General features: G+C 46.5%; 1 protein-coding gene across 1 annotated transcript in view; it reads right to left on the bottom strand.

Moving 5' to 3' along the window:
- CENPE (centromere protein E) overlaps positions 1-18,033 on the bottom strand; it is a 1,817,274-nt gene that overhangs the window by 1,166,420 nt on the left and 632,821 nt on the right. The window contains exons 25-26 of the mRNA XM_086962044.1: positions 1,337-1,522; positions 1,116-1,259 (exon numbers count right to left, since the gene is read on the bottom strand). Coding sequence (XP_086818170.1) covers positions 1,116-1,259; positions 1,337-1,522 — 330 coding nt within the window. The remainder of the gene's footprint in view (positions 1-1,115; positions 1,260-1,336; positions 1,523-18,033) is intronic.

The following is an 18,033-nucleotide window of genomic DNA, read 5'->3' as shown; positions in this document are numbered from 1 at the left end:
CCCAATATTTGAAACTCTCTGTTGGCAAGTAGATGATTATTTAGGAATTCTTTGGGCTGCTCAGTGGCTCCCAGATAGGTATAGCTGGTATCACAACACAAGGTGCACCACAATGTCTAGGTAAGGACACTGGCCTTCAAAGGGTTGATATTTTTTGGCATGTTCCAAAAACAAGAAAATTAGCCACATGCTCAGATTCTATGCAATGGCCGAGGAGTTCCTCACAGCTGAAAGAACAAACTACTAACAAGCAGCCAGGGTGAGCAAGGCTCAAATCTTTGGGAATCACACGCTCATGCTGAAAGACAAACAGGAGGGGTGCAAGCTTCCTCCCTATATGTACAGGATTATGATCCTCTAGAGAGTTGACAGTTCCAAGAAGGTATAGCAGATTTTAGTTTCAGACTTGGTGAAACTAAGCTGGAACAATCTGAATGACTAGGCAGCTCAAGGTGCTTCAAACTTCTGTTCTGAACCAGAAAATATTGGGCAAACAGCATACCATAACCTATCTGTTCAAATGAGCATCAGGCCATCATCTAAAAGTCCAGGCAACCTCACTATGGGGAAAGTGAAGCAATTGCATTCGCTGATACAGGCTGGTGCAAAAATGTCACTGGTTGTTTACCATGTGGCCTCAAAGAGGTTGATTACTTCTCCAAGATGCCCTACTCTGCAGGTGGAGGATGAGTACATATGAGAACACATTTAATGGGAAATGCTTCCTATATGCTCCTGGTCCAGAAGAAATATTCCCTTTAGAATATTAGTGCCAGTGGGCCAGGTTGAAGAAGTCAGTATTCCTAGAATTTGAAAGTATTAGTGGCCTCAATTGTTTGCATGGACCATTATCACTATTGTGAAAAAAGGCTTACCCCAAAGAATCAAGGTTACCAGCTTGAAAAACTACATTTTTAAATAAGTACTCTCTTTTCTAGCACCATGGCTCAAACAATAAGCCTATCAAATATTTGGGGATCATACAAAGCCTTTCAAATTGCATTTAATTATTATATAACAGCACAAATTACATTGGGGGCAGAGTACTGCAGGCATAGTTTGTGTGGTGTTACAGTATGATGGTGAGGGGGCATAAAATACAAGCTTCTGGTTACCTTCACTCTGTTATCTTCTGAAATATCAATGGAATCCTTCATCCCACTCTGAGCCTGGATTTGACTTTTCAGATCTTCAATATATTCAGCTTTTCTTTTCTGATCTTCCAAACAATTCCTTAGCTCTTCTTGAACTTGAATAGACTTGAAACAAATACACATAAAATTACATCAGCAAAATGAACAGACATATCAATGCATTAGCTTAATTTTATACATACCATTTCTATATTCTCTTCTAGGTCAATTTTCAGCTGGTCTCGCTCAGACTGAAGAGCCTCCAAAGTCAACTGAAGCTTTGAATTTTCTAATTCAATTGCTAGGATCCTGTCCGCCAAATGCTGGAACTCTTTACTGTTCTCTTCAGTTTCTTCAAGGGTAGTTTCACATGCAGCATCTTGAGTACACTACATGTAAACAACAAAGAAGTATGACAACCTCAAACCAGGACAGACCCTCTTACTCTTGTTGAAAACACCCAATTGTACCCAGTCAAACACTCCAACTACCGCCCCAACATTTATTCACTGAAAGAAATGCGTTACTTACCTGTAACTGCAGTTATCCAGTATTAGTGTCTTTCATAGATTCACATGCCTGAATCATTCCCCGTCGTCGAGACGGGAGCCTCCGGTATATAAAAAAGTAATGTCCTATGGACATACATATAAAGGAATAGGCCTAAGGGTCCCACCTTAGTGTCCTATCCAAGTCCTTATGTAGGAAGGACCAAACAGCGTAGGCCCAAGGGTCCCACCTTGGTAGCCTGTGTCCTTTTGTAAAAAGGACCAAAGTAAAGAGAACCAACCAATCAGCTACTACCTCCTTCTAGAACCTTCCTGTGAGGAGCCTCAGTCTCTCAGATTTTCGTACGCACCAAGCTAGTTAGGCGTAAAGTTGTTAGAGAGATAGGCGAGTCCTTCCAGGGGAGGCGGGAGGGTGCATGTGAATCTATGAAAGACACTAATACTGGATAACTGCAGTTACAGGTAAGTAACGCATTTCTTATACAGTATTTGGGTGTCTTTCGTAGATTCACATGCCTGACTCAGAGTAGCAAGCAATACATTATGCACATTCTGTGGTGGTACATCATATATGAGCCTGAAGATAAAACATATCTGCGACTGCAAATCACCAACATACAGTGTCATGTAGTATCTAGGAATAAAGAAATGTGCATACCAGTAAAGGATGGTGGGATGTAAGAAGGCTCACCTCACTGGAATAGATGGCGAAGCACTGCTCTGCCCACTGCTGCATCCCTCGTCAGCTCAGTTTCCAAGCAGTAGTGCCTGGTGAAGGTATGCGGGGACTTCCAGGTCGCCAATCTACAAATGTCCAGGATTGGCACTCCAGCAAATAGTGCCGCAGACAAGGACATGGCCCTCGTGGAATGGGCTTTGACTCGTGACTCCAAAGGCTGTCCAGCCTTGTCATGGCAGAAAGTTATCGCTGAAGAGATCCACCTTGATATACTTTGTTTCGTCAGGGGCATGTCTTTTCTTGGCCTGCTAAAGGCAACGAAGAGTTGGGATGATTTTCTGAAGTGTTGTGTTCTGTCGATGTAGAATTTGAGACATCTCTTCAAATCTAATGAGTGCAGTGTTCTTTCAGCTGTAGTAGTTGGGTTTGGAAAGAACGATTTTAGCACCACTGGTTCATTAAGGTGGAAGTCCGAGGGGACTTATGGTATGAAGCAGGGGTTAGTTCGCAGAATGACTGTCCTCTCTGAATTGCAAAAAAGGATCTTGGATGGAGAGAGCCTGCAGTACACTGACCCTTCTGGCAGAGGTTAGGGCCAGGAGGAGGGCCGTTTTCCATGAAAGTAATTTAATATCCGCTTTGTGGATGGGTTCGAAGGGGTGCATTAATCAGTTGGTGAAGGACCACGTTGAGATGCCACGACAGAGGGATTGGTCTTGGCTGTGGAAAGGATCTGAATAGACCTTTTAGGAATTGTTTGACAAGTCTGTCCGCCCACAGGGAAGGGCCCTTGGAAGTTCTTGTGAACCTGGATATCGCTGCTAGATGTACTTTGATGGACGCATGTGCGAGGCCTGACTGCGCTAGATGCAGTAGATATGGTAGCAGTTGCTGTGGGGTGACATGGAAAGGGTGTAGGCCTTCTGACACACACCAAACACAGAAGCGCTTCCATTTTAGAGAATAGGTCTTATTAGTGCTGTCGGCTCTGGCTTTAGCGAGGACATCTCTACACTCCTGCGGAACGTTCAGGTGGCCGAATTCGCGGTATTCAGGAGCCAGGCTGACAACTTCAGAGGGCTCAGGTTCGGGTGGAGAACCTGTCCATGGGACATTGTGAGCAGGGCCGGATGTTTGTGTAGACGAAGAGGTGGTCGGATAGACAGGCGATGAAGTTCCGTGTACCAATGCTGCCTCGGCCAGGATGGGGCGATGAGGATCAGGGTGCAGGGCTCCGACTTCATCTTCCTGAGGACCCTGGGTATCAGCGGAAATGGCGGAAAGGCGTAGGCAAACACGTTCCGCCAAGCGATGGAAAATGCATTCCCGAGGGTTCCTGGTTGGGGAAGCCTGCTTGCGAAGCTTGGGCATTTGGCGTTCTCCCTGGTGGCAAAGAGGTCTATCTGCGGGGTTCCCCACTCCGCGAAGATGTAGTTCAGCGCCTCCATATCCAATTCCCATTCGTGGGATAGTGACCGTTCCCTGCTCAGGGCGTCCGCCAAGACGTTGTCTTTGCCCGGGACGTATTCGGCTTTGAGCGTTATTCCATGCTCTAGAAGCCAATTCCAGACTCTCTGTGATTCTTGAGAGAGTGAAAGTGAACGCGTCCCTCCCTGTTTGTTCAGGTAGTGCATCGTCGTGGTGTTGTCTGTCCTGACGAGCACTGGGGAGTTTCGGATGCGTGGAAGGAAAGCTTGAAGAGCTAGAAAGACTGCTCTTAGCTCCAGTAGGTTGATGTGGAGTTTGGATTCCTGCGGCGTCCATTTGCCATTGATCTGGAGTTCTTGCAGGACCGCTCGCCAGCCTTCTAGGGATGCGTCCGTTGTTATTACATTTGGTTCCGCCGGGAGCAGGAAATGCAGTCTCTGCGACAGGTGTTTGGGCGACCTCCACCATTGCAGATGATTGACTATAGTTCGTGTGACTTGTATGCGGTCTTCGAAGGATCCCGCAGCTTGGGTCCATTGCCTCGTTAGTTCTTCCTGGAGGGGGCGCATTTTGAGACGGCAGTGTGGAATGAGCATAATGCATGAGGACATCATGCCGAGGAGAGACTTGAAGGTACGGACTGGCAGAGTCTTTCTCGATGCCACCGACGTGGCTAAGGAGATGAGTTTGGTCTTTCTCTCCTGCGAGGGGAAGGCTCTCACGCGTTCCGTGTACAGAGTCGCTCCAAGGAAAGTGATGACTTTGTATGGTTCCAGCGTCGATTTCTCTCTGTTGAGGGTCAGGCCTAGGCGGCGGAAAAGATTTAGACAGGCGCTGGAGGATGTGGCTATCGCAGACGGTGCCTTTATCAGCCAGTCGTCCAGGTATGGGAAAACCTGGTGGCCCTGTTGACGAAGGAAGGCTGCCACAGGAGAGAGGCATTTTGTAAATATCCGTGGGGCAGATTTGAGGCAAAACGGGAGAACACGGAATTGATAGTGGGTTCCTGCCACTGCGAACCTGAGGTACTTCCTGTGTCCCTTGAAGATAGGGATGTGATAGTAGGCGTCCTGCAGGTCTAGGGACGTCATGTAGTCGCCTTCTTCCAGAAGTCCCAGGATCTCTTGTAGTGTGACCATACGGAACAACTGTTTCTTTAGGAACACATTGAGCACTCTCAGGTCGAGGATTGGTCTCCATTTCTTGCTTTTTTTGTGAATTAGGAAGAAGTGGGAGTAGAATCCTTTTCCTTTTTGGGTGTGTGGAACGTTCTCTATTGCTCCCTTTTGAAGCATGGAAGCTATTTCTTGAAGAAGCAGCCGTAGGTGTCTGTGAGGCCGCTTGGCTGGTGGAGTCGTTGGGGGGGATCAAGAGAAATTCTAGTGAATGACTGAATTGGATGAGTTGTGAAACCCACCGGTCCGTCGTTATTTTTCGCCAGTTCTTCAGGAAGAACGAGAGTTTTCCTCCAAGTCTCAAAAAATGCAATGGTGGATGGGCTGGCCATTGGGAAGAGTCATTGGCGATTGCCAGCAGGTCTCTTTTGGTTTTTTCCACCTGTAGGTCGATTTGTATTGTAATTGTATTGTAATTGCATTTATATAGCGCTTACTACCCTCGACGAGGCGTCAAAGCGCTTTTTCGGCGGGTAGCACGCTACTCCGGGACCCACAGAGGATTAGTTTTGAATTAGTATAGTGAAACATGCAAGTACATTTTAAGTTGTAGGAAGGTTGACGTCCTGTCTGGCTTTGACGCTGTTGGAACTGCATTTTGCTCTGGGTGTACGGGTAGGAGGACCTGTTTTGGTAGGATCCTCTGTATGTAGATTGTCCTCTTCCTCTGTTACCACGAAAGGACTGGTTTCTAAATTGTAGAGTACCCAGAGCCCTGGCCGTATCTGTGTCCTTTTTGATAGTGGTGAGGGCGTCATCGATCTTTTCGCCAAAAAGATGTTCGCCATCATAAGGCATATCAATGATTTTAGTTTGTACTTCCTGACGGAAGGAGGTGGCCTTAAGCCAGCCTTGTCGTCTCAGAACAGCAGCGCCTGCCAGCTGCCTGAAGCCAGTCATGGCTACATCTATAGCACAGTCAATTAGTTCAGAAGCCGATGTTTGGCCCTCTAGGAGTAGCGAGTGTGCCTCCTCTCTCAGATCCTCTGGTAGGTTAGCGAGGTAGGGCGCGATGTCTGCCCAGAGTTGAAAGTTGTAGCGGCCCAGGAGTGCAATTAAATTTGCGACCTTCACCGTCATTGCAGATGTGGTGGAAAAGCGTTTTCCAATGGCCTCTAGCTACCTACCATCCTTGTCGGGTGGCTTTGATAAGGGAGATGCAGGATTGCGCGAGTTCTTCTGCGCCGCTTGAGTAACCACGGAGTCTGCTTTGGGGTGACCTGTTAGACATGCTGGTGCCGAAGATGTGGCTTTGTATTTTTTATCGAGCCTGGGCACTACCACCTGAAGTGAAGCTGGTGTCTGCATTAGTTGTTTGCCTTGTTTCCAAAGGTAGTCAATAATCGGGATAGACCTTGTCGTCTTTTTCGTAGGTTCCTTAAAATCGTAGAGGAAACATTCAGTTTCCTGTGTTTCCATAGACATATGGAACCTTTTGGCTGTCCTCTCTATGAGGTTATGGAAGCCACCAATGTCCGCGGGTGGTGACTCCGAAGACGGTGGCTCTGGAGAGGCCGGAGATTGAGCGACGTAGTCCTGGTCTGCGTCGGGGTCTGAGTCATCGTCACGGACTTCCCCCTCTTCATGGTCTCTCTCCTCATCGTCGGACGAGATGATGTCTTGTGCTGGATCTTGATTTTTAGAAAGTACCAGCGGAGGAGGCTTATGTCGAGGTACAGGAGCAGGTACCTGTGCAACTGGAGGTGCAGCAGTAGTGGTTTTCTATGGGAACCGCTCTTAATAGTCTTTTATGAGGAATTGTAGGTCCGAGACAATGGATGCTGGAAGGCACACCATTGGTGTTACTTGTGTGTGCACCTGAGTATGGATAGTCTGTTCCATGTGCTCCTCTACTTCTTGTTCCTCATCTGTGCTTTGGCACTTAAGCACCAAAGGACTAGTGGCCTGAGGATATTGCTCCTCATCTAGCTCTTCATCTTGCAAGAAGCAGGATGGGGTTAGTTGTTGCACCTTACTAGGTGACGTCATGTCCAGTGTGATTGGTTTTTTAGTCTGGGCATCCATGGAATGTGAAAGCAGTTCAGACTCTTTCCAGGTGCTTGCTGTCGTTGACGCCTGTGTCGGCGGTGCCGCCATACAAATCTCCGTCGTCGGCGGTAATTTAGTCTTCGTCGACGGTGTGTCTGTCGACGATGCCCTCGTCTACGTTGTCCTCGTCGACGACAATTTCTCTGTCGTTGACGGCTTCGTCGTCGTCGATGGGGTGCTCCTCGTCGACGAGGGAGGCTTCGTCGACGTCGTGGCTTTCGTCAACGACATAGTCCTAGTCGTCGATGGAACGGTAGACGGCACTGGCCTGCTCGTCGACGACGAAGGTGTCGTTCTCGTCGTCGAGGAAGATGCCGACGATGCCGTCGTCGACACGGTCGTCGACGTCGAGACGGTTTTCAGCGCTGAGGAGACCATCGACGTTGTTGTTGTCGTCGGAATCAGCAGCTGCTTCCTGGGGACAGGAAGGTCCTTGTCAGACATCGGTGGCCTGCCCTCTGAAGACTTTCTAGAGGCCTTCTTAGGAGAGGTGTCTGAGGGGCCAGGGGAGGAAACCCTTGGCCTCTTCAAGGAGAACTGCGAAGCGCCAGACATGCTCTCACCTTCTGAAACCAGCTCACTCTCTGGTTTATTCTTAAGTCTGTTCAGCCATATCAGAAGACGTCCTTCTCGGTCCTTCTGAGTTTTGTTGGAGAATGTTCTACATATTTTGCAGTCCTTGGCCTGGTGGTGGGGGTAGAGGCAGTATAAACAAGTTTCACGTTTATCCTCCACGTGAAGCCTTTTTTTACCACATGAGGCACAGGCCCGGAAGAGTCCTTTTTTCTGGCTATCTGCCATAGCAAAGAAGTTGAGAAATTTCGAATTTTGAAGAAAGAAGTAAGTTTCCTGAGGAGAACTCAGGTGGAGACTCCCTAGCACAACGTGCGGTAGAAAATCTGAGACTGATGCTCCTCACAGGAAGGTTCTAGAAGGAGGTAGTAGCTGATTGGTTGGTTCTCTTTACTTTGGTCCTTTTTACAAAAGGACACAGATAGGCTACCAAGGTGGGACCCTTGGGCCTATTCCTTTATATGTATGTCTATAGGACATTACTTTTTTATATACCCGAGGCTCCCGTCTCGACGACGGGGAATGATTCAGGCATGTGAATTTATGAAAGACACCCAAATACTGGATAAGAAAAAATTATTTACCTTCAAGTAACTATCTTTTTGGTTGATTCTCTAACTGTAGAGTACTACTCTCTAGAATGACCCGTCGAGAGAAACTGGATACAGAAGCCTTTAGAGTAGTACTCCTGTAAGCTCGTACAAGTGCCACCCATGCATGTTGACTGTGAGAAGTTAGCCTGGCATATGTTGTCCACTATTCTAGTGGGTACCTTGCACCAGTCTAAACGACCCTTATTGATGGTGGTTGTCAAGTCAGCCTTATAGACAAGCTATCCTAATGGTAGCTTAGGCTAAAACCTCGGAGAGCATGTGAAGCAAGCTGTTTCACCAATATTAATCCCTTAAATACCAAATGAAAGGACCCCACACAAGGTATATATCAAATATATATGTATTTATTACTATCACAACCCCTCTGAACTCTTTATGAGGTCAGAGATTGAAAAACATTACAAGTTACTCATTTAGCATACTATAAGTGGCACAAATACAATTCTGGCTTAGGGGCCTCACGAACCATATACTAAGTAAGTGGTGTAACGACCACTTCAGGAATAGGGAGTAGGCCTAGGGCATCGCTGGGGCTACACTAGACAACCAATGGTTACGAAGGAGGAGACCCACGGGAGACACGTGCAGTGTCTAAACACAGTCGCGAGTCACCATTGACTGATAATGGAGAACGTAAGAGTTACAAAGTTACTGAAAAAGGACACTTACGGATGGACTACGGTAAAACCCCTTTAAGCTAGGACACTTCGAGAGTCAACACCCACGGGAGCACCGAAGTACTCAAGTTACCTCACCCAGGGAAGCCCGGTGCATAGGTGTCTTTTAGTGTCGGGTTTCGTCGATGTTTCTAATGGAGATCTGCACATAAGTGTTGCAGGGGACCAGATGAAGTGTCCGGGTGGATCGGAGACGAGGAGAACCTGAAAGCAGAGGGGACAGAGTCTGGGTCACTAGCCAGTGACCAGGAAGGAACCAGGCGATGTTGAGTTGATTCAGGTGAAGAGATGAAGCTTGTCGGCAGCCACAAGGACCAGGAGACGTCGACAACGACCAGGAGCAGGATTCGAGCTGTCCCACGAAGGATCTAGGTGACTGCGGTGTCAGTATCCGGACTGGAGCCAACAAGCCTTGGTAACCGCAGCCCACGTAGGAAGTGAAGATTGGCTTTGAGTCACACCAGCAAGGTCTGAGGGGCCTCTCCTTTGGAGGGAAGCTGGAGCAAGCCTGGAGCAACCAGGAAAGCAGTTTGGATTCAAAGGTTAGTCTTCGGAGGGATCACTAGCCAATGGGCTAGCAACCGGGAAGACGCGTTGAGCTGTAATGCAGGAGCAGACCCCACACGGCACTCGTGGAGTGTGGAGGGCTGAGCTTGGGTGCAAATGGCGCTCTGGTCTGGGGCTTCTCAAACCCCAATGGACAACTTCGAGGGTGCCCCTGAAGCTGCACTTCTAGCAAAATGCAGGATGTCCAGGGTGTCCGGTCCCACGTCTCTCGTGTCCGCCACGGGTCTCCGCTTTGCTGTGGATCGGAGTCGGAGAAGTCTGGAAGTCCAGGACCTGAGTCGCTGAGTTTTCGGGGTCCGGCAGGAGCGTCGACAAAGCAAACCGGCAAGTTACTGGTGGAGCCTGTTTGCACAGGGTGGTCACACCTTGACCACAAGGGAGATGTGTTCAGTCTTCTAGTCGATATAGAACGTTGAAGGTCCAAGAGTTCGAATCAAAGTTTCTTCCAGGAATAATCTAAAGTCTCTAGACTCCGCTCCTAACTTTATACTGTTTTTAGGGGCTGGATTACCTGCTAGGTCCCTCCTATGGGTGGACCCTGAGAAGGGGGTGGTTACACCCCTTTCCCTTTGTCCAGTTTCACGCCAGAGCGGGGCTGGAGTGCCCCGGCAACTGGTTTGAATCGGGCTATGCATGGAGCACCTTGTGTGCCCAAGCAGTGTCTGGAAAAGCATCTTTCCATCCAACCCACCATGCCCCAATACACTACAGGCTGTCTGGGAAGGTGCTAGCACCTCCCTCGACAGGAAACCTATTGTCCAAGCCTCCCTTGCTGGAGTTTCCCCCAGCTGCAGGAGGTCAGACTCATGTCTGTGGCAGCTGCATCCATTTTGTGATGCTGAGGCTTTAACTTTAACTGGGTAAAGCAGTAACTACATGTCATCTACCTCTAGAAGGGTGGAATGCTACCCCTGCCGCCAGAACTGGCAGGGGGGGTAGTATTCCAAAGTGTTTGACACCTTACACGACATGTTTTGATAAAGCCAAACAAAAGTTCGCATTAACCGCGAGGGTTATAATGCACTTAAGAGTATATGGTATGGCTATATCATAGAACAGCTATAAGGAGATGGTTCCGAAAGCTGCCGAAGGGCTCAGCTCATGCTAAAGCACCCTCTCACATAAAACCAAGCACTCTGTCTTCAGGATTGTCAAGGCCTGCCATAGGAGTGACATATAGGTATGTAAGTGTCTATATATAAGGGTAGATATAGGTATACTGGTGGTTGGAAGTTTTTATTCGATATGCAAGATATCTTGAAAGCATACATACATATAAAAACAGCATTTCAGAACAGCAAATAGGTATGTCAACATTTAAATGCTAAGCCAATAAAAATAGGATATGACCCTAGATAAATTAGCTAAAAAGTGAATTAAATTGAAATTGACAGTCTCTTGCAGCAAATCAACCATGAGCGTTTTAAAAATTTGGAAACACCACAAACAATTGGAGGGGAGGTATCAGTCAATAAAATACGTAGTGCAACCAAATGCCTACGTGTTCCCAGGCGTCTAAAAAGCGGTTTAAGCCAATATCTCCTAGGATTAATATAGTCCGGGCACTCAAAAAAAATGTGTGCTACCGTTTCTGGCCTAGATTGACAAAGGGCACAGAAGGGCGATAGATGAACGCCGGATTTCCATTTTGACACAAAGGCCGCGATCAGGAGGGTGCCTACCCTAAGCTTAAAGTACAGAGCCCTATCAACTGGTAAGGTGATTAAGTCCAGGTAGGGTTCGTAGGCTACCACGTCCTTTATTTCCAAAAATGCTGCAGTCGAGTTACAGTGGTTTGGGTTCCCGATAAGTTTGCCAGAGACCCAGTCCCAATAAAGTTTTTTGAGGTCAGCCTTTGGTGGAGCAGATTTTGTAGTCCAACAGTCCCCCAGGCCCAGCTTCCCCAAGGTATACTATATCTAAGCAAGGGGTGATTACACCACCTTGCCCAAGCTGAGTCAGATATCCACCGTCCTACATTGACGTTACTTGTTTTTTAGTCTGTCAAAAGACACACTTTGGACAGACTAAAAAGTCCAACTAGTGTGGCCAATGTGCAGATCTTTAGCCTGGGACGGGTTTAGATGGAGAAAGAACATCTCCATGTGGTGGGTCTGTAAATAGGCTCATAAAAATAAGTCATGCAGGACGAACTGCAAAATACTCCTCTCGACAGACATGACTGTTGAAGCAGTAGTGCTTCGTGAACGTATATATCAACATTACAATAGCTGCCTGACATCTCCAGTACAGGCACTGCGAATGCCAGGGCAGTGTAACCGCTTTAGCTCTGGTGGAATGAGCCCATAAACCTTCTAAAGTCTGCATCTTAGCCAGTGAGTAGTAGTTCGTAGTGCAGAGAACATTACATTGGGAGGTAGTCCTTTTTTGTACTGCCTTGCCCTTCTTTGCCCCGGAAAATATCACGAAAAGCTGATCATCCACCCGATATTCTATGGTGTGATTTGCACAAAAGCTTAGTGCCCTCCAAGGGCCCAAATGGTAGAGCCTCTTCCCCTTTAGAGGAACAAAGTGGCGCAAAGAATGCTGAAAGGGTGATAGTCAGCCCGATAGGAACTGGAATGACCACTTTCAGTAATAATGAATCTTGCGTCCTCAAAACCATCTTATTTGAGAAAAACACTGTATAAGGTGTGTTGATAGAGCCTGCAGCTCGCTCACTAGCCTAGCCGATATAATTGAGATGAGAAAGACCATCATGAACGTTAGAAGTCTCAATGGGCAACTGTTGAGTGGCTCAAAAGAGGTGCACAATAAAAAGTGAGGACCAAGTTCAAGTCCCAAAAGAACCTTTACTCACCAACCTATTTAGTGACATGCTCCATCATTGGGTTCCCACCCTGGAAGCCGAATACCTCCAAGGTGTGTTTCGATGCCTGATTACAGCAGAGATGGCTGTTTTTTCAGAGAAGTGAAAAGGTGCAGGTGATTTCAAATGGACTCAAGGTCACCTACCCAGATGGGTATTTTATTCTTGGTGATCTTGGGAAAGTTTATAAACAGCATTTGGGTATTATTGAGCCTAAGATTATCTAATTTAACCTTTAATATGGTCAATGTGTTTCAGACATTTCTACTAAGTTCCCCAAAACTATCGATATGGCTTTCGTCAGGACCGCATCATTCAAAGCATGCGCACTAAGACTTGTGTAAGGGAGCTTAGGTTCAAACTCACTGTGTCTTCAAGTTGCCTTTTGCATAGATTTCTTGCTGTGTAGCACTTCTCCTCAACATGGATAGCTTAGAGGAGGTGGACTCTGTTGTCACACTTTTGTCAAGACCTATGGACCTTACGCAGAGGAACGCTAGGTCTATAAGAAGGTGAGACACCAGGACAAAAATTTGACTACAGGGTCCACCCCCTAGAAGCAATCAGTGTTGTGAAATGGTTGAAACATGTTGACCATATTAAATAGTAAATTAGATAATTGTATTCTCAATAATACCAAAGCACAGTTTTTTTCGAAATAGCCCAAGGCGTCGGACTATCTAGAAATATTTTGTGCGCAGCACCCCAGTTGGTGATGTTTGGTGCCACGTGGTTTTGTCTGCATAGTTAAAAATGTCCTCACGATATTTATTAGAGAACATTATGTTGAAAGTGAAACTATACTTTTTTGGTTTCTCACTTACTGGTCTTCAGTGTAAGAAGCCATTCAGAAGAGCTGCCAATGAGCTCAAAAGTGCCCCCTCTGCACTGCCCAGTTTTGATAGAACATGGGGTCCTTGCATTCTCTTTCTGGCTCAGGACTTTAGACAGCTTATATGCCCTATCTACATCTGGCTGCTCCAAATGACGGGTGGAAAGACCCCCACAACCTGCTGAACAGACTTAGTTTGCGTCTGCTCAGAGGTGTCCACAGTTGTACCGCACCAATCCACAAAGCTTCAAGAACTTAACGTGGGACATTGGGACCCCACCCCCATCTCCTGCCACCCCAGTCGTGGATGGACTTCCTTTCGCCTGCACTCCTCCCCTGCCTCTAACCCGCTACATTACCCAGTTAGTCCCCCTGCCCACAACCCTGCAGCACCAGGCCCTGGATGCAGCAGACAGTATGTGTTCCATATATACAACATTCAATAAAACAGATTTGAACTAAGAAAAAATGTCCCCTCAAAAAAAGAGAAAGGAACAAATTCATGAGCTATTGGGTCATGATAAACAGAGGTAGCGAGTTAGCACCTTTCAATACAAATTATAAAAGATGAATTAGAAACGTATGACCTTTAATCACAGCTAGAACAGACTTGCTCAGTCAAACAAAGCATAAACCTCTAAACATCAGACAAAGGTGCTAAAGAAAATCAACTAACTCTTAAGCTACACCATGTTACTGTGTGGCCAATGGTTGGGGCAAACAAATTTGGTGCTGTGGTCACAAGCAGAGAGTAGGACTTCCAAAGCCTCTGAAGCAAGATTGAAGAACATGTTACTTCCGTAGGGATGGGAATGTCCCCCTTCATGGTAGTAAGTAAATGCACCCCTTCCTGAGTTGCCTCAACCATAAGTTAACTGCTATCCTGGCATTATCGGCCCAGCACATACGATAATCTTGCATGTGTGATGCAATCTATCTCTCGTTAGTGACCATGATACTCCGGGTGTGGCTTTGAGGTGTAGAGAGCAGCAAGACACACATTCTAGTCGACATGGGACCAATGTCCATGTCGGTCTGTATCTTGGAACTTACACATTAACATGTGGTTACAGCGTACTCTTTGTCCTGCAGGCATCTCACTCATACCTAAAGTTCATTTGAATATAATGTCTAAACTCTCCACCATTTTAAACAACAAGGGGACCCCAATTGGTATCAGCGAGGGACCTCGGGGAGCTTATCATATAAACACAACAATGGTCCCTGGCAAGAAAATAGATACGTGCCAATAAATATAGACTCAATCAGTACTATATTGGTGAAAACGTACCCAGCCGGGCAGAGGTTTTCAAAGTTTATATTTCAGTCAAGAAAATGTCAAACACATTAACACCTTCAACAATTCACGTAGGTGGGGCACAAGCCTGTACCCAACCACGAACATACATAGACAACAACATACACAAAGGGCTTGCAAGGCAAAACCAACAGTCTCTGTAAAATTCCAATTTTGAACAGAGAATTACTTGTGGGTACCATTACATAAATATACACTGAGATTTCCAAACGTATATGGTACACAGTGGGTCGACGACGTTTCGGACCCCCTTGCTAAATAATGGGGTCCATCATCAGGACAAAGCAATGATTGCCTTTTTAGTTTTAAGCCTCTTTAGCCAGAATAATACTGGGCATGCTCAGATAAAAGCGCGCTGGAGGTTCGTTATATCCGGAAAGTAAGAATCCGGGGTGTGGGATTCTTCAGGGGTTAATTACACGTTTCAAGGGTCCAGGGGCGGAGGAGGGTCGTTCCGCTTGTACCTTATGAGCCGGAAATTGCCGGGAGCGCCGGATCGCGCTGGGGTCCTGGAACCAGGGGAGGAGCCGGATCAGTCGGCAATGCTTGACTTCCTGGTTCAAACCAGGAAGTCAAGCATTGATGCTTGACTTGATGATGGACCCCATTATTTAGCAAGGGGGTCCGAAACGTCGTCGACCCACTGTGTACCATATACGTTTGGAAATCTCAGTGTATATTTATGTAATGGTACCCACAAGTAATTCTCTGTTCAAAATTGGAATTTTACAGAGACTGTTGGTTTTGCCTTGCAAGCCCTTTGTGTATGTTGTTGTCTATGTATGTTCGTGGTTGGGTACAGGCTTGTGCCCCACCTACGTGAATTGTTGAAGGTGTTAATGTGTTTGACATTTTCTTGACTGAAATATAAACTTTGAAAACCTCTGCCCGGCTGGGTACGTTTTCACCAATATAGTACTGATTGAGTCTATATTTATTGGCACGTATCTATAAACTCTCCACCAAGCGTTATGTGCGATGTATGTGTGGTGACTGGTAGCAGGACACCACAATTATTTTTAGTGTATGGAACCATTGTGGGTGCTGCCTTTAAAACCTAGCACATAATGGAGGAATTGGTACAGCCTTCCCTGACAGTGGTAGAGTATGGCTCACTTTCTCGATCCAAAGTCTGTAGACTCAGACACTTGAATGTGGGAGAATGAGACCGGGACCTTTGCTACCAAGGGCCTGCTCATTATCCCTGCCCAAGCACCGCCAATTGGCTGATGATGGGTGTAGGCAGGTGCTACAAGGGCATCTTCAATACAGGGCATGCCCATTTGTCACTCTCTGAAACACGGTCCCTGAACGTTGATGAGACAGGTGCAGTCTACACACTTCCTTGAGCTTATGCGGTTTCTGCTCCAATTTAGAGATCGCATATCTACTTGTTGCGAGAACCACCATCTACAACAAAGCCACTCTGCTCTGCAGGAGTAGGTATTTCTGAAAGTGTATCACTTTAAATTGGTCCAAAACAGAACAGTGAGATCAACATTTGGAACATCTAGAAAAGGAATAAAAGGGTGAGACTAAAATTATCCCACTTTCATTCCAGTTTTTGTATTCATAACTAAGGAAGTGAGTGCTCCGCAGAGTACTAGGAAAACTACAGAGAGCAAATATTGGAATCCATGTTACAGGGGAAAGGAAGCCAGAAGCTACATGAACGTGACTGTCCTAGGAGAAGCCCAGTGACTTTATCCAAAAGAATGCATTGACCAAGGCCACACCTACTACAGATGTTTGAGAAAGCCTGAACTCAAGAATGGTTACCCCCCCCCCCACCCTCCATCTGCAGCCGTGCCTTAATCACAGTACCATAAAAGAGCAAATCAAGGTCAATATATGGGTCTTGTCCATCTCCCTCCTAAACGCTGAGAACAAACTATTAGCTGCCATACTACCCAGTAGGCTCAGTAAAGTGATAACCTCGTTCATCCACTACAACCAGGACAAGGTTATGCCCCATAGATCTACCCAACAGAACCTCAAGCCTCTCCACAGTTGGATGCAGTGAAGGCCATTAGGGCCCCCTTGGTCATGATGTCCATGGAACCTGAAAAAGCATTTGATTTGATACACTGGCCCTGCCCTTCCCTGGTTTTAAGACAATTTGGCTGTGGAATAGGGTTTTGTAGCTGAGTAGCCCTGCTGTATTTAGAACCAACAGCCTCAATCCAGGTGAATGGGAAAATATCCCAGACATTCCCACTGGAACAGGGAGCTAGACAGGGGAGTTCCCGTTTCCCCTTCATACTTGCCCTGTGCACTGAACCACTGGCCAGCTGTGTCAGGATAGAGAGAACTTGCTGGTGATCGGGCCCTGGCAGAATGGGAAAAATAAACCATCTCCTCATATGCAGACGTCCTTTTTTATATACCAAAGCCCAGGAGGATGAGGAAACCACTCTCTCGGCAATTTTCAAAGTCTTTGGGGACTATTCAACTTATAGGGTAAACAGGAACAAGTCGGTACTTTGTAAGATGGAGGATTGGGGCCTAGAAGACATCCCAGTTCCTCTAAAGATATTGACAAGTGTCTTCAAATACCTGGGTATTTAGGTCACCATGATTCCAGAACAATTCTGAAAATCTAGAACACATTTTAGTGGACATGCAAAGTGATTTCGCCAGGTGGCATACTGAAACTAATATATACAATGCAAAATATGCCCTTTCCAATTCTGGAGTCCTTCAGCAGACTTGATAAAGAGGTACAATTGCTTTTATGGGATAGGGCAGCGCCCTGGATAGACCTCAAGACCCTCTATAGATCAGTGTACAATCGAGTGATAGCCCTCCAACATCTACAAACATACTACTGTGACCCCCAGCTTCTGACAATCAATGATTGGCTTTATGCCCTACAAAATGATCTAGCGGTTCAATTTGACAGATACACTCTGGGCAAGCCAACCTGGGAACAATATTTTGGTGATAAAAAGGGTAGGGAGAGTATGCTTGCATTTGAACAGACAACCCTCATCGCATGGACATGCCTTCATGCATCAAAAAGCGGGCACTGACAAGAGCGGATACAGCCTGGCTCCTAGAGGGTGATACGGGGCTGAAGGAGGGGGGGGGGGGGGGGGGAGTAATGGCATTGGATAAGATCTGGGAATTGCAGAGGAGCAATCAGTGCCCTGAGGGGACACCAGGGGGTCTGCAAATCCACTAATTATTGCCATTGCTCATATACCTGTATATTGTAATAATACCTGTATAATGTGATATTACCTGAATGCTTTGGTTTGCGTCATGTTGCGTGCTCACTTTGTATTTATGTAATCAAAAACGGCAATGAAAAAATAGTTAGTGAAAAAATGTGTAATGGATGAAGAAGTGGGAGGGATAGGAACGTAGTTTATAGGTTTCAGTAAGCTGGCAGCTTTGTGCAGCTCTGCAAGGCCATTTATGGTATTTGTTATGTTCATAGTTCAAACTGGTTACTGCATTGTGTTGTCCATTCAGAGATATTTTATTTAAAGTCAATGGCCCTGAGAAGGGAAAATGTTGGTGCTATCTACTGGGATGGGCTTTGTTAATATCATTCTGTAAGGAAACATCTCTTTGTATGGTCACCTCCAATGTTTGGGACGGATGCTGCAGATATTTTGATTTATAGAGCAGCGAGGTCTGCAAA

This window comes from Lissotriton vulgaris, chromosome 3_1 (assembly GCF_964263255.1).
Source record: "Lissotriton vulgaris chromosome 3_1, aLisVul1.2, whole genome shotgun sequence".
Taxonomy (NCBI): Eukaryota; Metazoa; Chordata; class Amphibia; order Caudata; family Salamandridae; genus Lissotriton; species Lissotriton vulgaris.
Note: the sequence above shows the minus strand (reverse complement) of the source record. Positions and strands in the feature narration are given on the sequence as shown.